General features: G+C 36.3%; 1 protein-coding gene across 3 annotated transcripts in view; it reads left to right on the forward strand.

Annotated features, from left to right (window-relative positions):
- LOC129743593 (uncharacterized) overlaps positions 1-26,501 on the forward strand; it is a 98,970-nt gene extending 72,469 nt beyond the window's left edge. For all 3 annotated transcript variants that reach the window (XM_055735657.1, XM_055735659.1, XM_055735658.1), the window contains 2 exons: positions 6,075-6,217; positions 21,553-26,501. In XM_055735657.1, the coding sequence (XP_055591632.1) occupies positions 6,075-6,217; positions 21,553-23,347 (1,938 nt within the window). In that variant the 3' untranslated portion in view covers positions 23,348-26,501. The remainder of the gene's footprint in view (positions 1-6,074; positions 6,218-21,552) is intronic.
- The last annotated feature ends 798 nt before the right edge of the window (positions 26,502-27,299 follow it).

Here is a 27,299-nt window from a genome sequence, read left to right on the forward strand (position 1 = left end):
ACAGCACACGTACGGGCCTATTACTCTTACGACTCGTATGAATCGCGACGGCGATGTCATCCTATCCGGCTCGAGTGGTTCATCCGACGGCGACGTAAAACCACTCTACCCAAGAGTATTCCGCGGCGTAAATACGTTTCCTCCTACGAGTTCGACTGCGAAGAAGGACAAGTCTTATCCCCGCTTCTACTCGGATACTCCGCGACGTTAACGGTGGACACACACGCACACGACGTACCAAGCAGCTCGGCATACGCAGAAGATAAATTCTTATCTTTGTATGCTTTACTGCTAGGATCAGACGCACTCTACTCATATGATCCCCGGCGAAGGAGTCACCCTACTCCGGTCACGGACTGGTGCTGGTTTCAACTCCATTCGGGTGAACCCATCGTTGACCACGCGCCAAGTATTGGCATCCTTACACATCCTCCACACGATGTTGTCAGCTGTCACGTCGAATCCACATGCGGCAAGCATGTTAATGCGTACCTCTTCTCAACTGCGTCACCGCAGGTTGGGCAGACTGGCGAAGAAGCTTGTCCAAAACGATGGTGGTACCGCATGAAGCATCCGTGACCAGCCAAGATGTACATAAACCAACAAATGATGAAATAGTTCTACTCCGGTTCGTGATGACAAATAAAGCCTGGTCGCAAGAAAGACATTTCAACAGACATTTACCTTTTAACACGGTACCAACTTTAAGCGTTTTGTTATTGGCCTTCAGAATTGCGATTTTTGTAGCTGCGTGCACCTGTACTTTGTTTAGAGGCGAATCTACCCAGCAAGCCTCTATAATAAAACAAACAAACAAACAAACGTACTTTGTTCTCCTGGAGTTCCTCTTTCAGTATTTTATAACTGTTGAGTGTTGCGACGAATTGGTAGGATCATGTCACTAGACTGTGCAGTTCTCACTTCTTAAACGTTCATCATGAGAATCGGCTGCTTTGAAGAAAGTAATATTATCTTCTCGTCGATTTTTTCTCTGCTTGCCGCGCTCTGAGGACATTCTTTATCAATCTGGACTTTCTGCTTAATTTCACTTGAGCGCACTACTCGATGTTCCACTAATCGCCTTCTTAACGCCTTCACCTTATTTTCCAGCTTGAATTACTTGACGTACATGAAAGATTTCTGACCATTATTCCTCTCTCGTTTAGGGGTCCGTAAGAAAAAAAGAACCTGCATCTCTTTTTCAGCAACTGGACGTTCTCTTCGAGTTAGAAATCGTCGCCTGCTTGAACAAGCACCCACTTCAGAACTTGCATCCGGCTTTGTCAGATCTACTGATTTCTCCGTAGATCTATGAATTTTATGCACTTCTACAGATCTATGGATCGATGCTAGAAATCTACGGTTTTTCACGGGTTATAGAAAAAACTGTAGGAATTTTGCGGCTAATAGAAAATTCTACCTGGCGACCAAAAAAAAGGTCATCAAGTTTCATTTTGCCAATATCAGTACATTTTTCGTTTTTAGTCAAAGATACAAGTTTGAGCGGTTTGCAATCTGGCAACGTTGCTTGTATCCAATTTTTCAACTCTCACAACTCTTACTCAAGATCTTAGCATCTCAACAACCTCTCTGGGTTTATCAGGACTTTCCTCTACCATTCATCCGGTAACGAGGATCCCAGAAGACCACCAATACTTCTCGGTTGGTTAGTCCATTAACGATAATCAAAGTTTCCCAAAAGACTCAACGTGTCCGCAGCGTTACCAGATCTAAGGATTTCTCCGTACGGATTTTAAGCACTTCAATGGATCTACGGATCGATGCTTGAAATCTTGGAGTTTTCAGCATTTCCAACGGATTTTCTACGAATTATCAAGAAAAAACGAAAATTCTACCGGACGGCCAAAAATGGTCATCAACGTTCAATTTGCCAAAATCAGTACATTTTTCGTTTTTCATCAAACCAAAAGAGACTATAGTAAACAAAGAGGCACCGTCTGATTCCTTCCAAAATAATGAGCTTGCAACCCTGCTGTAGGGCTGCCTTTACGACTGCTTGGTTTTGCTCGATCGAAATGACACTGACAGAAAATCAAAAATTCCTATCGTGACACTTCGTCTCCTTGTTTATTGAAGGCTCGTTAGTCAAACCTACTGCGGATTTGAGCGGTTTGCAATCTGGCAACGCTGCCTGTTAGGTAGATTCCATTCCCTTTACTGAGGCTCCTAAAGAGTGGCCGCTGTGGAGTCTCGGATCTGAGCCCTATTGAGGTGCGAATCTAAACTAATCTAGACAACTGACTTGATTGCTGGATATATTCTATAAAGGTCAGTTGTGCTAGCGATTGCTCAACATCGTTGGTTGAGTTTGGCTCTCATAAACTGGTGGGAGCGCAAAGACAACTTATATCAAGATGGCACACTCTCCCCGTTTTCAATTATTGTTCAATTATTATCATTAATTATACTATTTTTTTTATTGCCATGGGCTGAACCCGGCTCTTAATCTTTTACCGATGGCAATGGGCTAAAACGTGGCTTACTATCGATTGCCATAAACTGAAGCCTGACCGTTAATAATTTAATATTTTATTTTATTATTTCTCTCGACGGTCATGGGCTGAAAACCCATGACTACTTTCGATTCAGTATGTGAATATAGTTTCAATTTGATTCTCAAATAATTACTCCCACTAAAAGTCCATCCAGGGCTTGCCAATTTAGGGCTGTTAGTTCTCAAAATTAAATAACACGACACGACAGTATATATGCTACCTTGGACGTGATGGTTGCCAGAAGAACGTTAAAATCGAACTCAACGAACAGGAAGCCGTGGTGGAATGCCAATCTCAGACTTCTACGTAACCGTCTACGGAAAGCACGTAAACGTTTCTTTCATACGAAATTTAGCGTGCACTTTTGGACGTGGAAAAGGAGTACGAGCGTGCCCAGGAATTCTATTTTTGTGAGTATATAAGTCGCACTCAAAACGAATTGAAGTCCAAACCCGCTGCTTTTTGATGGTTTGTTCGATGCCGAAAAAAATCGGGTAGGATCCCAGCTGATGTCGCTTACTCTGGCAGAAGGATTGTGCTAATCTGTTCGTCGACTTTTTCCAATCAGTCTTCCAAAATGAAAACGAATTACCCTCGGATCTACCCTTTGCATTTTTACTGCCATATAACGTAAATATTCCTAGTCTTAGACTATCTGTCCCTGAAGTCTATGATGCATTGATCGCAGTGAACGCTTCAAAAGCTCCTGGACCTGACAATCTGCCACAGTTGTTTGTAAAAAACTGCGCTGCCGCCATAGCGATTCCTCTTACAAAAATTTTCAACTTGTCTCTGTCCTCTGGAATGTTCCCACAAGTGTGGAAAACGGCGTCGATTACGCCGGTCCATAGTGTCGAAAATTATCGTCCTATTTCTATTCTTAACTGTTTGGCGAAAGTGTTCGAGACCTTAGTATACGATGCTGTTTACCCGTCCGTGAAACAATTAATTAGTGACGCCCAGTACGGTTTCATGAAAAAACGATCAACTACCTCGAACCTGATGGCATTTACTAATTGTTTGATGCCAAAAGAGAAACATCAGCAGGAAGATGTTGAATACATTGATTTCTCTAAAGCCTTTGATCGAGTTCCTCACAGATTACTAATAGAGAAACTCCGACGCTTAGGACTACCTGAATGGATTACAACTTGGTTTGCGTCGTACTTGAACTCCCGCACAGCATATGTCACAGTGTTCAGAGTGTCAGAGTGTTCCTACTGCTCATCGAATTTTGAAATACCGTCTGGCGTACCACAGGGTAGTCATCTTGGACCGTTACTATTCATTCTTTTCGTGAACGATTTGTGCGATCAAATGACTTCACATAAGCTATTCTACGCAGATGATCTAAAGCTTTTTCGATCAATTACGTCACGGCTAGACTATATTTTACTACAGAATGATCTGAACGCTGTTACGAGATGGTGCATGACAAACGGTATGCTGGTGAATGTTGAAAAATGTAAAATAGTGAGTTTCTCAAGATCACGCAACTTACTTCGTTATGATTACTCTATGAGCAACCATTCCCTCGAAAGGATTGAAACAATCAAGGACCTACGAGTTACATTTGATAGTTGGTTGAGATTCCACATGCACATTACTACCATAACTGCAAAGGCTTATGCAATGCTTGGTTTCCTTCGTTGAAGTACAGTTCATTTCAACGATCTATACACCCACAAAACGCTTTATTGCTCGATTGTCAGAAGCATTCTTGAGTACGCAGCTCCTGTTTGGGCCCCGTACCAATCGACACTAAGTCAATCCATTGAAGGTGTTCAACGAGCCTTTATCCGCTTCGCTCTTCGGAAGATGGAATCCTGAAATCGCTAGTCCATACGAACATCGCTGCAACCTTATACATTTAGATACGCTTGCCCGGAGAAGAAAATTTTTACAGAGTTTGTTCACATACGACATATTGAGCGGAAACATCGACAATAGCGAACTCTTACGAAATGTTAGTTTGTCCGCCCCTACACGGTCACTCCTACATCAGCATTTCCTCTGGATTCCCGGTCATCGGACTACAAAACAGGTGTACAAAAATAGATTAAGTACCTATTTGTCTTCTTAAATAGGAATACTTAGACTTTCCGTGACATTCTCCTCGCTTGGCCGATCTTTACTTTAAATCTTCAACGACACTTTTACTCTATTCCTGATTTTCGTTTTTTACTTTATCCCAAACTTCGAGTCATGGTTACCTGACCTACCATTTAAAAAAAAAATATTTTTGCTGCAATTTCCTTACCAATCTTTCTCCTATACTTAACATGTTCCGTTCGAGACTACATTTTCCTGTATCCCGTTAAACTCGGTTAGCATTAACGGGTATTTGGGATATTTTAGGTTTGTTGGATATCCTTGAATATTGATTGTCTTTTGCCGAGTACAGTCTTCAGTGTATAATTGGGAATAAAGAAAAAACAACGAGTAAAATGAGTATTCACTGATGGATTGGTAACGCCGAAGAACTGTTTCTTAATTCAAAAGGATGATTAACCTTCCAAAGCCGTTCGCAAAATATCCGTTTCGGGAAAATTTAAGTTGTAGTTTGATTTCGTTCTCCTGGCTGTAAATGTTAACCGATTTTGATGGTTTTATATTCATTGGGTAGGAAATTTAGTTTTATTACTCAACATTTCAAAACAAAGTCGATAAGTATAACCAGGTTATCAGAAACTGGTTCAGAAAGTAAAAAGTCCGAAATAACAATTTTATTTTTTAAATACTCATAACTTCTGACAGCTTCTCCGTATTTGAGTGTTTTATTGATGTTAGAAATCGTCAAGAATCCATCTATCCGACAATGTAAAGATATGTTGGGGTTCAATGAAAGTTTTGACCGCTATCTCAGATCTTCCGGTAGAAAAAAATCTTACTTTCAAAAAACGACATCCAGTTTTGTCTTTGCTTAGCTGTTTTTCATTCACCAATGAACCGATTTTCAAAACTCAAATTTTAGTTTTTTGTCGTTTATTTGATCATCATTTTCATAGAACATATTTGGTCTGTCAAAATTCCCAGTTCTTCAGTATGTTGGAATGATGATAAAGAGGTTTGAAATGTGCGCTTCGGGTCATATTGACCCGAGCAGCTTTGGAGGGTTAATAGTAACTTAGAATCAGTCGAATAAATTTGAAAAAAAGTATTTTTAATCGCCTGATACTATGACTACAAACCTAACCTAAATGCTTAGGGAAAATCGGGAAACGTATTGTAAACATTTCTAAACGGGTGTGATATTAATTTTGCCGTAAAGCACATCACGTGTCCTGGATAAAACCAGAAACGCTTCAACAGATTAGAAAGCATACGTTCATTGTACAGAAAGAGAGTTTCATCAACATCAACATGTAAACAAAGCGAGTTGGTACTCAACATAACTAACTGTTCTAATTCCCATGCTTTCCACGCGCACACCCACAACACCCTATGCATCATATGGCTTTGTCGATACCGCGGGACGACCACGTGCTTTGGAATGCAACAATGTCCTCGAATCCCCATCATGCCTGCCTGCCTGTCTGCCAATTATCCGGCCCGCAGTCCTTCAAACATGGTTTGAGTAGCTCTACGCTGAGTCTGTTGAACGCCGTACGAAGACGACAAGGTGCGATACTAAGTGGATCATACAGCGAGGGCAGCTCACCGTGTACACCACCGTCGACGCCACGTGAGCGGAAAACCGGGTGTGTAATGTTTGTCTAAGTTCTTGTTCCACATTCTAAATATCTACTACCTTCATAATACGAGAGTAGCGCTTTCCCTCCATCGAACGCCATTTCCACCCACTTTTCCATTCCATTCACCACCACCGCCATCGCCATCGCCTGCATCAACATCTTCTGCGCTTCGGTGTTTCGCAAAATTCATCCTCTTCATGCTCGCTCATGTGCCATCTAAAACACATTTGCCACCAAACAACAACACAATCAGTGGGACTTGAAAATACTTTACGCGAAACAAATCCTCCAAAAAAGGGGAGCACAAAAAAACGCCATAAACCTGCTTCATTTAAAAACCATTCAAATCGAACGCTAGCTTCTGTTTCTTTGCGGATTGCAAATTCCATTCAACCTACATACCTATCCATAAGTATATTTTCTGTACCTACACCGAACAACGATGGTACCATCTTTTTTTTTCTTCTGGAAACTCTCAGCTCACCAAATAAAAACAGATCCTTTAACGATTCTTAAATTTATTCATCCATCTGTTGTTGTTGTTAGGGTATTTTTTGTTGTTGTTGTGTAAATGGACCAAATAACGGTTTTCTGCTCCCGACTTTTTACTTAGTTGTAGTAGTTATCTCCTGTTCCCTTTTTCCCACCGATCTATTTTTAGTGTTTTCCACGTACAATTTTGAGTCCGTTTTAACGTTAACATTTTTTTTCAATTCACACAACAACGTACATAATGTTGTTGAACTAACTTTAAAAAATCCTCTTATAAAATATGCAAATAAAAATAAATTTGAAAAAAAAACATTTCAACTTTTTTGTTTTTTGGACATTTTTTAATAACTATCAAAATTTCGATTTGGCTAATGCTAAATTTATAATAATTTGATGATTAACCCTAATTTGCTCTTGAGTGTCAATATGACACTATTGGAAGTTTGGCGGCTTGTAACTTTGGAAGGGTTCATCCAAATAAAAAAAAATCTTAGGCGACCCTCAATGAATTCTTAAAATCTTTACTTTTGCATCATTACTTTTTTTATGGACGCACCCTGAAAGCCCAGGAAAAAAACTCGATAATTAGACCTTGAGTGTCAGACCTTGAGTGTAAAGTATTGCAGCGCTAATGTAATTATATCATTAGAATCGGTATAAAATCGGCTGTCTGGTGAATATAAATTAATTGCAAAAATCTTACGTGAATATACTAAAAATCCAGTGTAAAGTTCAATTTACCTGTAAGAAAATCTAACAAATTGAAAATTTACAAAATTCAAAAACAGCTACTTTTGAAAATTTGTCAAAAATTCTGTGATTCGTATTTTGACAGTCTAAAATTGCGAAAATGTGCCAAATTACGTCAACTTTTCAATCGTCTTTTCAAAAATTTTCTGGCGTTCGTGTAAATCAAACAATTTCGATTGTTCATTGATTGAAAAGTACGGTTTTAAACCACTTTTTCCATTTTTTGTGGTCACGATCTTAAAAAATTCCAAAAAATATATTCTTATGTGCAACGTATAGCTTCTAACTTCAGCTTCCTAGGACACTAAGTGAATTATTTTTAAGCATTCCGTAGCTGATTTAAAGTCTTTTTTTTCCGAAACAAGTTTTTTTTCTTAAACTTTGAACAACGGAAAACTGAAGTGTTGTAGGTGAATAATGTCTGAAAAACATATTTGAGTAACATTTCGAGGTTTTCAAAACTATAAATTGTTAAAATCGGTTTAAAAACAAGAGAGATATATTGTTTTAAGTCAGAAGTGTTGACACTCCAGGGACTGTAAAGGGTAAAAATTCTAAGGGCTAATATGATAATTTAGCATAATGTCAGCTTAATTTTGATAATTTGTCAATTTGAGAATTTGATAATTTTTTTATATCTTTATTACTTTTCATCATACAATTTGAAGCTCGTTTGAAAATTCGGAATTTATATAAGATAAGACTTTAACTTTTTTATTCAAATTTCAAAAGTTTTGGTGATTTTATTAACTATGTAGACTTTTTCAAACATTTTAACACTTTTGAACATTTCGACTTCTCTAAACTGAGAATTTTTTAAATATTTTTTTAACATTTTTTATTCATTTTTAAAACATTTCTTGAATTTCAAATTTTATTTCATATAATTCTGAAACTTTTGTCATGAAGAATATAATCGTTAGCAATTTTGATTATGAGTTTAACATTACGAAATGATGAAAATTTGTGTTAGAAGAAATGAAAAAAAGTTGTAAATGAGTGGGTAGAATTTTATTCAGCCAGAATTTTAATTTCGCCACTAATTTTCATAAGGGGATTAAAAACACGGAAGTGTTATAATCCCAGAAAAAAACATAAACAAAATCTACTTTTCATAATGTTTTACTTAAAGAACATACGTCAACTTTCGTCAATTTTTTTATGATTTCCACCATTTTTACTGTTTGAAATTTTTTTGATAATATTGACGGTCTTTTAAATATTAATAATTTTGACTAATATGAAGACCTTCCCGATCAAAACCCGAGAAAAACTAAATTTTATCAAAGTGTGATATTTTGATATTAAATTTTTTTTTTTTTTCAAAACGAGATATATGTAGGTAATTTAGTACTCGTAGGATGTCAAAATATCTCAAATTATATAAAATAATCCATTCAAGAATAACTTAATTAACAAATAAATAAATAAATTTTTACTCAAACAAATCTCAACGAGGTATTATTATAGACGATTTTGTCTGTATTTTTAACAGCTGAAAACTACAAGACAATCTCAGGACAGAAAAACAGCTCTTGAAAACAACTGTCAAAATGTTGACGCCAATGATCAAGAATCTTCTCTCCTGTGGTTTGCAGGGAAATTTCGAAATATTTCCGTTGGCTCGAGACTGTTCCCATTCGAAATTTACATATACTAGAAAATTTACATTTGCTTTGGATTTAAATAAAACATAACACTCGTAGATATTAAATACCGTATTTCAGAAGAAACGGTGTGGGGGAGTGTGGTGGGCCGCTACAAAATATATAAAAAAAACAAAAACGAAGCCTCACGAGATTCGGAAGAGTTTGCTTTCGAATTTCACGGCATTTGAGCACCTTTCCTGTGATACGGAGAATCATGGTCCCGAGCGGAATAAATGCAATCTTAGTGTGTAACTTTGCTCCCAAAATTTCCGTTATTGTCGTTTCGAAAAAAAAATGAATTTATCTCATTTGATACAATCAGTTGCTTTTTCTGCCTCAATTTGCCTGCTTCGAAAGCTTTTATTGAAATTTTGAAGATTCAATTCGAATGCACCAAACATGGTTCTGTGGTAGCGTGCGCACCTCTCAATCTGCTGGTCGAGGTACGAATCTTCTGGCGGTATCCAAACTTTTCAAGTTTGAAACAATACACGAAAGTTTGAGTACAAGTTCAGGATGGAATTCAACATTGCATACAAGTCATACGTACAAAGTAAACATTGCACGATAGCTTGTATATGTTTGTTGAAATGCTACCAAAGGGTGATATACTTTAGTTATAAATAGTTGCATGATCTTTTTGATATAATTTAAGATATTTAAACATCCTATGAGTGCTTAATTATATCTTAGTTTGATAGGAAAAAATGAATTTTAAAAATATCTCATCTTGATATAATTTTGCCTTTCTCTTATGATCGGGTTGACCCACACTTGTATGCAATGTTGTATCGTCCCCTGCCTTGTACTCAAACTTTCAAGCATTGTTTCAAAGCTTGCACAATAGACTGAGTCGATTTTGGATCATTTTTTAATTTCTCAAACCCTGGGGTCTAAAAAGCTTCGTTTTGGTCCAAAACTCATTCATGATTGTTTGCAGAATTTTTAAATTTGAACTTTTAGGTTTGTACGGGAAAATTTAATATTTTGTACTGAAAAAACGACATAATTTTAGTTTCTTCTGTGGAACCGAGCCAGCTGATGCTTTCTGTGACAACTTATAAATTCTTGGAAGGAAATTTTCCGCTGAACAACTTTGTAGAAGACCTTAACATCGTATCTTACTAGACAAAAAAGTTAATAGCTGTTGAACAGGGGCATTTCTTTTCGCTTTTCGTCTTTTCGCTATTTTGTACATTTTTATAGTATTTTATCTTTTCAATTTCGCCAATTTTGTATATTTTATCTATCAGACAGATTTTGACATTTCAGTACATTTTATCATTTTTTTTTTGTTTCGATTATAGTCGTTTTACCATCTTTATGGCATTCGCGACTTTATCAACGTTGCAGTTGGCGGATCGTTATTGAAAAACTTAACCGGTACAACTGTGTTCGATGTTTTACTCTTGGGCTCGAACTCGCGGACATCGGCTCAGGGGACAACAGACTTGCCAACTGAGCTATATCACAAGCCCATTTTTATCAAATATAACAATGTTCAGTAATGAGTAGTCGATTCATTTAATTTGTCAAATGTTAACAATGCTGTCGTTGGCCTTTTTTGCCAATAACATAATTCAGGAAATTCCATTAATTATAAAATTCTATCAACCATATCATCATTCATTCTTGTGATTCAATAAATTTAGTTATTTTTAAAATTAGATAACATTGCAATTTTGTCTTTTTATCAATTTTACGATTTCATCAATTTTGTCAATTTAAACAATTCTCTTAGTTCAAACAATTCTCTTTGATTTTGACAATTTGTTAACTTTTTCTTTACCAATTGTATAAATTTGGTCAATTAGACCAATATTTTATTTTAATCCATATGGATTTCATCAGTTTATTCTTGTGTATTTAAGATATTAATCAATTTAAATTTGGCAACTAGGAATTTTATATAACTTAGGTTCTTATTCCTGAATCTTAATTCAAAATTGTGACTTCAAACTTTAATTGCTGAATCTGTGTGTTCAACAAAATTTCAAATCTGAAACTTAAAAGAAAGAGTAAAAAAGACCAGAAAATTTTGAAATCCTTCTTTTAAAACTTGGAGTTGATACCTCACAAAGGGGAGGTATGTATAATCAAAAATAATCCAAATTTTCAATACATTGGAACAAAATCAAATTTAACGAAATTTTGCATGCAACAAGTTTGCATACAATCTACATCGCATAGAATTAAAAAATCAAATAATTTTAAATCGAAAATTTGAACAAATCTCGAATGTAAAAGGTGATACAATTCCCATCTTCTATAGTTTGACTTTCGATCATTCAACTGTTTAACCCTTCAATGCATAGTGTTGTTTTAAAACAACACTAATCAAAATACAAATATCTCGAAAACGCGTGGATATTTTTGAGTGACGTATTTACAAAAAATGTTCTTGAGATTAAATGCAATTATGGCATGGCCGTAGGAACGGGGGGGGTTTTGGGGGTTAAACCCCCCCCATGAGGATCCAAAACAGCAAACGAGGTATTCTACTCTACACTCAAAATTTTAAATTCAGAACCAAATTATGACAATAGAGTAAGGTGAATCAAGATTAACAATCAAGACTTAAAACTAATGCCAAAACCTCAAAAATCCATCCCAAGTCTAAAATTCTTCTACACTTTTTCAAAATTTTCTCACTACTTCATCGAAATTCAGGTCTGAACATTAAATTCTGAATTAAATTAAACCCATTTCAAAGGTTCTGATTCCATAATTCCCGTAACCAAAATTGTATTCCTATTTTCGTATTTCGGATTCTAAATTTGAATTCTGTATCCAGTTCAGGATTCCTGATTTTCAGTTCGACTAATCATAAAAAATTAGAAATGAAAAGCTGCTTTGATATCCTGGTTCAAATTTGGTTTTTTTCATATCAAATTTAAATCATGTCTTTGGAGATCATATGCATTTTCAATATTTTGATAATAGTTTTCCGAATATGAAAAAGAGTAATTTTATTAAAACAAATTCAAATTCGAAGTTCTTTAACTTAAATTTTACACAAAATTCAAAAATTGAAGCTTCGAAATGGCAATCCAAAATTGAAAACTTAGATTCAGATCTTTGTAAATTCATATTTTAGTTCTGATTCACAATACAGATTAAAAATAAATAATTCAAATAATGAATTAAGATTAAACCTGAGCTTCAGAATATGAATAATAGATTCATGAATGAGGGTGCCAAAGCTTGGCTCATAAAATTCTGATCGGAATTTAGATTCGGAATTCGTATTTTTTATATATTCAAAAACCGTATGGAAATTCGGTTACAGATTGAAAGCGCCATTTTTGAATTCAGGTTCAGAATTCAGATTCAGAATGCGGCTTAAAAATTCAGAAAAAAATATCAAATTACAATCAATATAAACTGTTGAGGAATTTAAGAGATCATAAACTTAATTTCAGACCAAATACGAGATATCTCGTTTTTTCGCTTGCCAACAGTGTGCTACACTTCCAAGTGTAACTCGAATGAACTGAATTTGAATGTTAAACTTTATTCGACAAAATTGACCAAAATATTTGCCGTAACTTAAAAATGCTAAATTTGTCAAATTTACTCCAGGGGTTTCTCAGATATAGAATGCCGATTTTCGGTATTTCTCGTCATAGATTTATTCGTGGTCCTTGATGTGTTAAGATTGTTCGTCGGTTCAATCCAGATTTCAATTTTCTAAACAAGATTAATTTGTAAACACAATTCAGCTGAAAATTTCAAATAAAAGGTAGAATTTCATTTCTTTGTTTTATCCAAAAATCCCAAATTTTATTTGAAAAAATCATCCACAGGATTTTCTCTCTGGAATTGATTCGATTATGAAAAATATTTGCTTTAAACATCTTCACCTTAAAAATCTGCACAAAATTCAGTAGAATGAGGTTTCATTATTAGATTCATAACGTTTAAATTATGCTTTTTAATGGAGCATACTAGCGGCAAGCGAAGAAACAATATTAATAAAAAAATGCAGTTAATATTGCAGTTTTTTAATGCCAAATTACATACTAAAATCATTCATTTGGTTCAAGTTTGCATCAAATTAGTTTGATCAGAAAATCTGAGGATTATAATCTCTTACTGTTATTTATTAAATTAAATTTTAATTTATTTTCATCAAAGGTTAAAATCTTTGAAATTGCAAAGCAGTTTTGAAGATTGGGCTTGTTCGATTTAAATATAGAATAAGTTTTTTTTTGAAAAAAGGAAGACTATCGCAAAAAAGCTTATTTTATGCACAAATCAACTAAGTTTGATCTACCAGACTGTCAAACAAGTTCAAAGATTATAACCATCGATGAAAGCAAATTTAGCTCACCTTTTAGGTTTTGGACCAATTTTCTAAAGTTACGATTTAATACGAAAACTTTAAATGTCAAAGTGCTTAAAATGAGTTATCATAAAGCTACAAACATGATTTGTTTTCATTTTTTTGTATTCGTGAATTGTTGAGCAAAAAATCATAGGTAAAAATCAGTCACCAAAACCCCCCCCATGAGTCGGTTCTTCCTACGGCCCTGAATTATGGTATGGTATTTTTGTGAGATATCGAGATATGAGGTATGTGTGAGATATCGAACAAAATATGCAGAAAAATTGCGAAAATTTATTTATTTTTATGAAAAAAGTAGTTTTTGGAAAATTGCTGTTATTTTTTCAGATTTGCAAATTCTAACAAATTTTTGAATCTCAATCAATCACAAACACCTTCCTGCACCCAATTAATAAGGTTTTGAAAAAGTTAGTAAAACCGTATTGAAATGAACTTAGAATTTCAAAAATCATGTTTCATCTTTGACGGGCCATAACTTTTATAGTACTCAAAATAACGACTTCAAACCTGTGAGTTTTGTTATTCGAATTTAAATGTTATTATTTCACTGAATCAAAAACTGAAAGTCATGCATTAAAGGGTTAAATTTTCGAAAAATCAAATTATCAATAAAATACCTTGAATTTTATTCGGAACCTCGGAAAACACGAAAACGGGGGGATGACAAATGAAGAAATTAATATCCGTTCCAACCTTTTTGATTCTGATATGCATGATCGTATCGAATTTTGCCCTCATTACTTATATAGGAACAAAATAAAAATGTGGAAAAACATATTTAACTCTATTCACACATTCTTTGAAATTTAAGTAGACGCTCATAATTTTACGTGGAATCCCCTTTAGTAGAACTAGTAGCAAACCTTACTCTCAAACCGTAGCAGCTCCCTCCACTGATTCTGTCTCTTTTTCTTTCTTTTCTCCCCATGTCCACCCGAAACCCGACCAAACAAAACAAAAAAATGATAACACTTATTAACGAAATAATAAAAAAAAATTGAAATCCCCAACCCGTCTTTATCATCCGATGTTATGCCTAAAATTCGCACCCGTTAACGGAAATGACACAATTTTCGGCACGTGCCAATCGCTGGTGACACCCCTTTCTTCTTCTGTGTGGGTCTCGGATGTAACGAAATGTCGAACGAAACAATAAATGTCGTTTGATAAAACTGCTACTACTATCGTTTGGTTTAATCAGAGGAAAGCAGAAAACTATGTAGCACTCGTATAGCAGATTCCTCCCTTCATGGCAGCAGGAAAATCTTGGCACATACCGGGGATGGAAGCAAACGAAAATCAAACGATTAGGAAGCAGGAAAAGGAGTTTAATAACGTACATGAGGACAGATCCTTTGAAGTCTTTTCTACTGTTTCACCCGAGATAATGACGTGTCAAATTCGTTGCACAAATAGTGGAATATCTAGGTGGATTTAGGATTCATCAGCTTGATTATCAGCATTGAGAAAAAGACAGTAGTAAAACAGTGTATAAGGAAAGATTAGAAAAAGTATCGTCTAGCGACTCGAGAAAAACACCATTAACAAACGTTCTAATGGAGTTAGAAAAGTAAGCAAGCTGTAAGAAGGATAAACACAAAGTTTAAGGCAGTAAAGTTTCAGGACGGTTCATCAACCGCAAAGCAAAAAAGGAAACAAAAAAGTTTTCGATTGGTTTTCTTTTCTTTTGGTAGCATCTAAAGATGATAAGCTAAGCTAGGGAAGAGATTTTTTTTTATTTTGGCAAATCCGTTCTTGTGACCCATCTGGGATAATTTTTTCCCAGAAGTAATTTGTTCAGACAAGGAACGACGAACAGTACATTCCCTAAGGGATCTCTCTAAACAACATTGGACAGCCAAGGCTGAGACAGTCACTTTTGATATTCATGTCTGGCCAATTTAAACTGGGAAAGGATCAAAGAAATTTACAAATCAATCCAGCGGCATAACATTTGATAGATAAAGTTACTCTCTACAATCTGTCGAAAAATTAGGTTAATTCATCATGACTCACAACAATGATCGTTCAACCGAAATCCCTAGATGTGAAAATTAAGTGTGAAATAAATGTTCTAAGTGTCGTGTGAAAAATTAATAAATAGGTTATCGTTTCTTTTTCTCAGTGTTTTTTTTTACCTTTCACGATGTATTAGCACAACTACTGAATAAAAATAACAAAAATAAACTTAAACTCTAAACTGCACACTTGGTGTACTAACTTAGTCTTTATTCACAACATAATATCATATCACCTAACGCACCATTCTCATATCATACATTCAACACTATCGTTGGATTTTTTTTTCGTTTTACTAACCCTTTATTGCTAAAACCATTTCGCAAGTATTAGTTTAAAAAGCTACAATTACAACTTACAAATTTAATATTTTTATCTTTATCTTGTTTTATGATAATTTTAACATATTATATAATCTTTTTTTTCTAATTTGATTTCTAATGCTTACTTTCTTCAGCAACTATCATCATTATGACGCGTTTGAGTTCCGATTGGCGTGAGAATCTGACTTGCGTCCAAAAATTCAACCGCAATGCTCTTTTGTATATAAATTAATGTTACTTATTTCAACTAACTTCAAAAAAAGAATTTAACACATTAGGTAAGGAAATTTAAGGGGGTTTAGTTTGAAGGCAAAACCGGTATGCTTGAGTTCGTGGAATTGTAGCTAGAAGAGTCAAGTATTGCTATTTATTTTTGCTAATCTACTAGAACTGTTTTTAAAGATTTTAAATGCTTTCTGATTACTGAGAATAACTCTGATGGTAGTCTTCGATAAAAACTGTAAACAACATTATTTCAAATCCGAATCTAAAAATTTAACACAAAAAAAATAAAAATATGATTTAAAAGCTAAATATTTTGCTGCGATCACCTGTTTCTTTAGCAAAATCCGGCGTCATATGGATGCAGTTGATCGATGCAACGATATTTCATCACTAGTTACCCTTGGATGGACATGATTGCCCTGACACCTCTTCCCTTTCGGAAGAATAACGTAGCAGAGCAAGTTTTTAATGATTCAAATTACAAAAAAAGTTCTTCAGGAGAGTACGACCTTAAACAAATAATGACAACGTAATTGCACCTCTTGATAGATCATTCAAAGTTTTAATAATTTGTATCTCATTCAGTCCCAAAATTATTCTAAAGTAACCAAAAAGCATAAAGCGACTTTACTTGTTGCATTCTATGTTCACATTTGCCTAAATAAAGGTAACCCGGAATAATTTTTTTTAATCTGGGTTACCTTTATTTAGCCTACATTGTTGTACAATACTGTAGAACCTAATGATTCTTAAAACATTGTCGAAAACACCAAACACCAAACAGGCATGTCTCCTGTCTCAGATCTCGAGTCTCATATTTCAGGTCTCAAATCTCAGGTCTCATGTCTCAGGTCTCAGGTCTCAGGTCTCAAGTCTCAGGTCTCAAGTCTCAAGTCTCAGGTCTCAGTTCTCAGATCTCATGTATCACGTATCTCATGAGACTCGAGACTTGAGACATGAGACATGAGACCTGAGACATGAGACATAAGACCTAAGACATGAGACCTGAGACATGAGACCTGAGACATGAGACATGAGACCTGAGACATAAGACATGAGACATGAGACATGAGACCTGAGACCTGAGACATAAGACCTGAGACATGAGACCTGAGACATGAGACCTGAGACATGAGACATGAGACATGAGACCTAAGACATGAGACCTGAGACATGAGACATGAGACATGAGACCTGAGACATGAGACATGAGACCTAAGACATGAGACCTGAGACATAAGACCTGAGACATGAGACTTGAGACATGAGACATGAGACCTGAGACCTGAGACATGAGACATGAGACCTGAGACATGGAATGTGAGACTTGAGACATGAGACATGAGACGATCTGAATTCCACACTGTCAAATAAGCCTCACTATACTCTACTATTCTATTAATCTAATTGATTTTGTTTTTTATCATAAAAATAAACTATCATTATACGCAAATTTTTAAATAATCATGGTTCTTACGCGTTTTTTTAGTAACGTGCTTTTTTGCGCGATTTTTTTAATTAAAATGGATTTTTACGTGGATTTTCGAATTTTGGGATTTTTATACGTGGATTTTCGAATTAACGAGGTTTTTTTTTTACGCGGATTTTCGAATTAACGCGGTTTTTTTTACGCGGATTTTCGAATTAACGCGGTTTTTTTACGCGGATTTTCAAATTAACGCGGTTTTTTTACGCGGATTTTTTTTACGCGGGACGAAATACCGCGTAAAAAAAACCTCAGTGTACATTTAAAAGTTCATATTACAGTCTTTATAATATCAAAAATCTGGAGGTATGTTTAGCAAAAATCGCTAAAATCTCTAGAAAAACAGATAGAATTTATATCTGCGTTCTTCAAGAGCTCAGAAACTACTGGATCGATTGATGCGAAATTTGGCATGAAGTGGTAAACAATTGTTCCAGTGAAATTTTGAGTCCCTCTCATCTAGGGAGGGGGCTCCTATACTAAATAATCAGAAAATACGAATAAATTAATTTGTATTCAATCAATTGACAAGTAGTTCTCATCAAGTTTTTTGAGAATGTAAACATTTGCATTCAGGGATAATCAATGGTATATAAAAGTCCCTCCCATCAAAGAAGGGAGATTCCCAAAAAGAGTCATTTTTCATCACAAAATCCCTTATAACTTCAAAACAGAAACATATTCTGGTAATCCGTTTTCCACAAAAGATGTTAATGATGATTATGTAAAACCTTTCCTAAAAAATATTATCACCCTAAAAAGATATAACGAAAAAAATGTTTTTGTAGGACCACCCTAGCCTTATGAATACAAATTAACATAAAACTTTTATTTCAAGAGATAAAGGGTGATACGGTCAAAATTTGGTCAAGGGAAAACGCGTGTAAATCGGTGAAATCGTTTATTTAAAAAATCAAATTAAATTTCTTTTTCAAGTTTAATTAGTATAAAATTCAGGAAAAATATTCAGTTAGGCTTCCGCTTTTCCAAATCCAAATTGCCGGGCCTTACGCTTAATCCCTGCCTTCAGATTTTGTACAGCCACCTTGTCCACCTTCTTCGCCGCAGAAAGCCCGTTTGCCTTGAACTGCTGCTCGCCCTTAGCAGTTTTTTTTGGTCTTCTTTAGGTTCCGCTTGACAATAGCCCAGTATTTCTCAATTGGGCGGAGCTCTGGCGCGTTGGGAGGGTTCTTGTCCTTGGGAGGGTTCTTGTCCTTGGGAACCACCTGCACGTTGTTGGCGGCGTACCACTCCATGGCCTTTTTACCGTAATGGCAAGATGCCAAATCCGGCCAAAACAGTACGGAACAACCGTGTTTCTTCAGGAAAGGCAGCAGACGTTCATTCACGTAAATTTCTTGGTTGACAGTCCCGGAAGCTATGAGAATGCTGCTTTTCAAGCCACAGGTACAGATGGCTTGCCAAACCAGATATTTCTTCGCGAAAAGATCTGCTACCTTTCCCCTTCCTTTTGCCGTATAAAACTCCTGTCCCGGAAGCTGCTTGTAGTCGGCTTTGACGTAGGTTTCGTCGTCCATTACCACGCAGTCAAACTTCGTCAGCATCGTCGTGTACAGCCTCCGGGATCGCGCTTTGGCCGTCGTGTTTTGTTTATCATCGCGATTTGGAGTCACTGCCTTCTTTTAAGTCGATAGTCCGGCTCGTTTTTTGGCTCGATGCACGGTTGTAGACGATACACCCAGCTTATTTGCGGCATCTCGGAGAGAGAGAGGTTAGGGTTTCGCTCGAAACTACCGGCAACTCTCTTTGTCGTCTCAGCGGCTTCCGGTTTTCGATTTCCCCCCGATCCAGACTTCCTGGCTGTCGACAAACGTTCCCCAAACACTTTAATTACATTTGTAACGGTTGATTTGGCAAGTTTTAGCGATTTTGCCAGCTTTACGTGCGATTAGCTCGGATTTTAATACGCTGCTCCTTGGACGGCATTTTGGCAACTGAAGAGTGAATTACAAAATCAAAATAGGAGCAACATTCTACACACACACACCTTCAAAATGAGGGGTGTTCAGGTTTTCTAAATGCAAAATTGAAAGAAATACGTCAAGTTGATATTGACCAAATTTTGACCGTATCACCCTTTAATAATTTTTTTTATCGTACCTCGTATAATCATACAGTCTTCAATAGAAATGTGTAAAATTATGTCTAGATTAAGACACAGACAGAATCTGTAGAACAATCGGTGCATGTGGATAAAAGTTACAGCCAAAAATATTTATTCTGCAGTTTAGCTTGAAAAAATGATCGAGGATCGTTGAGCCCTAAAAGGGTTATCCAAACGATCTGAAATTCGGCATAAAGCCTTTGGTAAGCCAAGAAACGATTTCAGCTCTATCACCATCCGAATCAGTCCATTTTTTAATGCATAAGTTATAATATAAACATTATAATGCCATATTTTCGAAGCAATGGTAAACTCTCAACTTTTTTTCCAGAAGAAGTTTTCTTAAATGTTTTTTATGGGTTCAATTGATCCCAGAGTTTAAAAATGTAGAAATATTTTTCATCTGAATACATAGATCATGATCATTTTTTTTTTAATTTAAAGTATTCATTGAATTACAGAAGCAATGTGAAAATCGTATCTTGGGATTTCACAAATTTCATGTTCATTTGGAAATTTTTGTTCAATTGTTTTTGAGCACAAAATTTAAAAATTTTCAGATAGAAATTTGAGTTATTTATTTGATTTAGCAAATAATAATGAATAAACCCGGGCAAAATCTGGGAGGATTTGAACAACATCTGGGCTTCGAACAGATTTGACTTATCTCGATTTTTTTAATGTAATTAGGAACTAGCCTGGATATATCTAAAAAAATCTGGAATAAACGATAATCGAAGTATAAAGCTATACCACAGAGAGCAGACGTACAAGCTCGAACAAAAAATCTTCAAAAAAGGGTGTAAAATTTTAAATGCTGACATCCAATAAATACATTGAAAATTGTCTTGAAACAGTGACATTTACTGCGCCGTTCAAAAGTTACAAATCAAATTTTCAAGTGCCTAATTTTCGAGAAGGCGCTATTGTATATGAACTCATCAATAACACTAGTTTACAAAATTTAAAAAAAACTTTATTGACCTATATTTTTAATGTAAAATCGGGCGCTGAATTAATGTTATGAAATTTGTATTTTTTATCATTCTAACAGAAAAGCTGAAAAACTATCGTTTTAGCTTGATTTTAAAACTTGAAAATCAATAATAACTTAAATTTTCAGCTGTCCAGCAGGCTAAACACATCTTTGAAAAGGTTGAACAAGCTTTAAAGATCCTGTTTATGAGACTTGGGTGATTACTAAGGGTAATCTGGTTAGCGAATTCCAATATTTTTGCAATATTTCCCAGGGATAGACTCTTACAGAACTTCAGAAACAAGCCTTTTGGCTTAAAATTTGCCTAATTCCTGCATTAATTCTGGAACTTATACCTAGGAAATTATATCGCCGTAATGCCTCAAATATATAAAAATATCAGACGAAGATGAAATAACTGTTTACCAGTTTACATATTCATTCAACTGAATGATCTAGTGCCGATAGTAAAACGCTTAAGGCCGAAATAAAAGATCTGTCTCTTTTTTTTTCGTTGGCCATGGGTCTTTATTTAATAATTCTATTCAGAAATTGAGGTAATTTTGTTGATTAGCACTTGTTATCTTTTTATTGTTATTTACATCATCCACAATTTGAATTTAGGTCGCAAATCATTCAACTATTCATTGAAACAATCAAAACCAGCATCTATGTTATTGTGTCCACTAGAATATGTTCTCATTCCATCATTCATCTAGAACGATAGCCGATGTGATTAGCTGTTTGACGTATCCGATCACCTGTGTGCGTTACTTTTCTTAACAATGAGTTCGATCGATGGAGTGATACGATATATCAGCTTATGTTGTATTTTGTTCTTTTCTCTTTTCCATTTTTATCTGATTCTTCGTTTGTTGCCAATAATCAAACCAAATCGACAATCAATAAAAAAAAACCAAAACCAAACATCATTACCAAAAACAATAGTGACGTAGAATCCTCCGATCTGTCTAGTAGTGATTCCGAAGATCTGTTAGATGAAATAGTTATAGCGTCAGCTCGTATCGACGATCCCGCCCATTACGATCCACTGAGCTCGCCGATACATTACTGTGACAATAACGTTCACTCGGACGATAACAGCAATAGTAATACAATCATTCGCATAGATTCGATCGAGTCGCAGGGTTCGACGTCCTCGTCCACTGGATCGATACAGCTGCAACAGTTGAATCCGTCGTCAGCGTACAAGAATCTGAAATCGCGCCGCATGGAGTACAGCCGCCGAGGCATGATTCTTGGGCTGAGCAATCCCTCGCAGGATTCCGCCTTTGGTTCAATGACCGACGGCGAATCGTCCCGGGCATCCAGCTTTAAGTTGAGCAGCTTTGCCTCGATGAACTCGCCGATCGACGAGGGCGTTGAAGATCTGTTAGTGGAAGGTAACGGCACCGAAACGATAGCAACCACCATGGCCGGATTGAAGTATATCGACTCGGCTGGATCGTCACCCTGTCATGATCATCATAGTAGTATATCACCCCGCGATCATCACCCGGGATCGTCATCGTCACGGGACATTTCACCGAATCACTCGAGCCGCTATCTGGAGCCACCGAAACTAGTGATAAACAATCATTCTTGTGCGACCACCAACACCTCGCTGCATTATAGCACATCGCCGATCCGCAAATGTGCCACAATGGAAGTGTTCTCGCAGAAATACAGGGTATCTTCCTTCGAGGACATGTCCTACTCGTCCCGATTGGCAAACAAATCGATCAAAAATAGTAGTAGAAAAATTTTCCGTTCCTTTGAAGAAGAGCGCCGAATAGATTCCGCCTTTATGCCAATTGAAACCCGATCATCTAGCATAAGTAGCCGACTTGGCCAACAGCAGCAGCCGCAACAGCTACATCAACAATCGCTGCATCCAACGAAATTGCGACCACAATCGTCTAATCAACTACATCATCAAACGTCTCTGCCTCCGATGCAGACGCCTACATCACCGAAACAACTCGTTACCCCTGCACAGTACAATCAACTGACCAAAAAAAAGAAGAACGCTTCATTCCAAAATCTGCAAAGCATTGCTACACCACGCGATCGAACCTACCAGTGGCGAAACAAACTAATCAAATCTAACGAAAGCCTTTTCGAAACTTCTTTCAACATGTCACCATCGACGACAACCCAGAGCGAAATCGACCGATTGTTGAGCCACGGAAGCTCTACGCACGAGCTGCCAACGACGTCGAAGGCAGCTACACGAGCAGAAACCGAACGCTTCATGCTTACACCGGAACCGGTAGTCATAAATCCGCGGCGCACCCGAACCGATCGGCAGCAGTTGTTCAGCTTGGCCAAGTTCAAACACAGTACCATTCTGGACAGTATCTCCCTGGAGGATTTCTCCGAGGAAGATCGACGGGATAGTTTGCACACTGCCACCACCACCAGCAGTATTTCGAACAGCTCGACGACTTCGACGGCTGATCGAACCGAAATAGAGGCCCACAAGCTGGAGAATTCTTCGACGGATGACGTCAGCGATCAGGACAGCAGTAGCGTTACCGATTCGTTGCTCAAATCTCCACTTCAACAGCGGCGCCAGAGTAGCAGTTGTAGCAGTGCCGCATCGGAGGCCCGGCGCTATCTCGATGACAACGTCGGATGCAGTGATGCCAGCTTTGGCAGCGGCAACGAAGAGAAAACGCCCCTCCTGGAAGGTATGGAACTATCCCCCATCTCTCCTACTGAGTCCGAACAAATGTTGTGATAATATAGTGGTAAAAGTGTGAACTATTTTTCTATCAATTTTAATTCTGTTCAACATGAGGTACTAGTATAGGACGTTGACGACGATAGAGAAAATTCCTTTTTTAAACATATTTATACATACGGAACGGAAAACGGAAAGTATTTCATTATTCGAGAGCATGGATCGAACCTAGGTAGCAGTTGCAGGAAATCACGAATCATAATACAGGTGTAATAGCGAGATATGTAGGTAAATTTTGAACAGTAAATGTTATTCAACACATTTAGGTTTTGGTTCCTTCAGATAGAATATCAAAATATATGCTGCTAGAATACTAGTGAACAACACACCATGATTTCTACGGCCGATAAATCGCTTTTCCCAGCAGCTTTCTCAAACAATATTTGAAGGTTACTCGCCTTTTCATTGAAATCGGATTACCGAACTTGGTCTGCACCTGGTAGTATAGCTTCCGAGCACGGATTTTGGCCACACTATTCTGTTTTATGGTCCGATTTGGCTGTTTGCTAGCTCGATACGACTTGATCCCTCCTCGGAGTCGAATTTTCCTCACGGTACTATGGGCAGCGCCGAATTTTCTGGCCAGTCATGGTCTGACAGATTGGAATTCCTCTTAATCGTCTTCAAAATCTTACCACGCAGTTTCCGGTCGACACTCCGGTGGATTGACTTGAGGAGACTTCCAAATCGTTGTCAATATTTCCTTATACCGCTTAAAAACGCATCATACGGTATTGCTGGGCAATTTCAGCTGCTAAGCAAGCTTAGATTCAGACCACAATGGATTTTTCAAATAACTGTGTACAATTTTTTCCCTTCTTTTGGCTTCAATTTTGGAATGTTAACAACGTACAGTCGATTTGCGGAATGTCAAAAATATATACGTGAAGCTGACAAAATTCCCGGTACGTGCACGCCAAGAGCTTCTAAATCCGTCCACCAGGAGCGCCACAATATGAGCGAAAGTTTGTTCCAATTCTAAATGATGCAAGCTTTACTATTCGTTACTGTAGGTAGGAAAGACGTAAATTTTTTGGTAAAAGGCAACAACCATCATATTCTTCATTCTGTCTAACCAGAATCCGGCAGTCCTGGAACTTCTAATATGACGCGACGTACGCAAGTCGCATATCTCGTAGAGAATCGTCTATATTACTTCGACTTTGATTTCAATACATTTATGTATTGGTTTTAATTGGAAGCATTTGACTCGACATATTAAGAGTAAATACTAACAACACGAAAAAATAACCTTTTGAAAATTTTGTTTGAGAAACCTGCATTGCAAAATAAGTATTATCAGATGATCAACTAAATATTTGTCGCTATCATAATCAGCCGGTTTACTTTATCTGGAATATTAAAAAAAAAAACCATTCCATAACCCTTTCTTTGCCAGGCATTTTCTATCGAAAGATCAACTCAAACCCATGGTATGGTAGCTTACACAAACACAAACAAAAAGTCAATCAACTTGAACAAAATTTGAACAATAATAGTAATACCTTGACACTCGATGCATGTAAATACATTTCTGATCAAACGTTTCTTGGAGCTAACCGCCCCGAGAATGCCGTAAGAGCAGCGAATAAGGCAGAAAATACTTCTGGAAAAATATTTTCCCATCCGAAAACAAATTTCAAATGAAATACTAAACGAAACCTGTTAGACAGAAAGGACACGATTATAACTCGCAGTTTGTTATTTTATAAAAGTCTACTCATTACAGTAATTAGGGTATAGGAAGCAAAAAATCCCATAACTTTAAGAGTACATCAAATGTTTAACCTAGTCCGTAGAAGAAGAAAAATGCCAAAATTATTTCCGATTGATCTGTGTTGGTATCAAATCTGCTTAAATCAGATTATTATGAGTGTTAATTCATTCGAAATTTATTCCAATTCAAATGAAAAACTTACATGAACGTTAAACGAAATGCAAGACATTTTAAATTAAAATAAAAAAAAGACGCTAATTTTCTCGATATTGAGGCTCACTTTTGTGCTAAGCTTTTCGAGCAGATCCAAACTCAACTGACTTATTACGTTCTATCTATAAATGCGAAAATAAATTTTAAGATGATACAAACCTTGAGCCGTCCTGATGCGATCAATTAACAACCATGAAAACAAGCCCTAAGCTTTACAACTCGTAAGGTCCTCTCTTCACCGTGGATTTTCCCACTTTCAACATTGTGTTAGAATAAGTGACATATAGAATTACAAATGACCATTCATGAGAAACTAACCGATGTGCACATGAGTTGATTAAGAAATTATTTGCAAACTGCTTTTCAAAACTAGCGTAAGGTAAGTTGTAAGTGCTGAGTCATCATTTTTTCGGAAATAATTTGTAAAAAAAATAAAATATGAAAAGGTAGATAAGACGGAAAAACGATACCACAAGTTTTAAAGATTTTATCATGATAACGAATCAACTTGAATCTAAGAAAAACTAAATAGAAAAAAAAATAATTCGTAAAATACCCCCGACAAACCAAGCAGCGAATTCTTCAGAGAATATTTAATTTTTGGGTCCAATTCACAGCAGCAAAAAGTTTACCCGATACAGAAAGTGTTGAAACAGATTAAGAACTTCATTAGCAATACAATAAATCAGAATACTTTCCTGTTGAAACTGTGAGTCAAACCATTCCTACGATAGAACTTCGGAAGTGCGATGATCCGTAATACAAAAAAAGATAAAATGTCATCTATAGATTTCAACCGGAACCAGAAAATAAACTCCATACATATTCCGAGCTTAATATCGAAGAAAATAGAAGAAAAAATGCCAGGCCATCACCCTACCACTAGACACAAAAACAACTACTGCTAAATTTCAACTATCAAAACGATATAAAAAGATGCCAAATTTCACATACCAATAATAGTCCTTAAACGAACAAGTATACTCATGATAACTACAGTTCACAATAATTCTTGTCACCTATCACTGCGAAACTGTACACGACTAACATCAAACCGGACATCGGACACATAAATAAGAAACACAAAACAGACTTTGAACAAAATCCAGGCAGCCCCCACATACTAACTTTCCTCATGTGAACACGATAGAGTATCATATCAGCAAACCCAGAAAATAAAAACCAGAAGAATAGCAATAAACAGAGATCTTTAAAACCTTACTCGTAGTTTTGTTTCCTGAAATCCGAAATTCAAACGAGTCCTTCCCTGTCATCAATATCAGACTTAAAACAAACCAACGGATGACGTTTTAATTCAGGTGATACCTCCTACTAAAAATAAGAATAAGAATCAGACTAATTAGAATACTCAGTAAGCGACGAACTCGGATTTTTTTTTCAACCGAATTCTCAAAAGTTTATCGATTTGTCCTTCGCATGAGAATATTCAGTAGAGTAAGGTGGGGTAAAAGTACGAGTCGGGTAAAAGTACGTTTTGGGATTATCACAAACCAAGAACAGTAAAATTCAAAACTCTGGCGTGGATGGATAGTGATTTGGACTGCCAACAACCAGCCATAATTTTTTTTTCGTAGAAATTGAAAATGCTCCGAAAAATGAGGTAAAGTAGCTTTTTTGCTAGAATGATGTAATATTTCAAATAACGGCAAACATGTTTGTGCACTCAAAAGTCTGGCTTTCAATGAAAGTTTTATTGTGTCTTTTTAGTTGTTTTCAATCACTATCAAATGCCGAAGAAAGAATTTAATTACTATGTCTCTGTTTTGCACAATAAACTGTGAATCATAAGAAACCTTGAAGGGGCAAAAGTACGAACTGCAAATGGGGCAAAAGTACGAAGGGTCTACTGAAGTAAATCTGAACGGAAAATTTTAACTTCTTTTTTGAATGCTCTGGAAACATCAGCGCATATTTTTGTTCCTACAAGACTTGCTCACGCGAAAAAATGCTCAAATTCGATGGGAATTGGATTTCTAAAACCTGCTGAATATGGACAGT

Source organism: Uranotaenia lowii, chromosome 2 (genome assembly GCF_029784155.1).
Source record: "Uranotaenia lowii strain MFRU-FL chromosome 2, ASM2978415v1, whole genome shotgun sequence".
Taxonomy (NCBI): Eukaryota; Metazoa; Arthropoda; class Insecta; order Diptera; family Culicidae; genus Uranotaenia; species Uranotaenia lowii.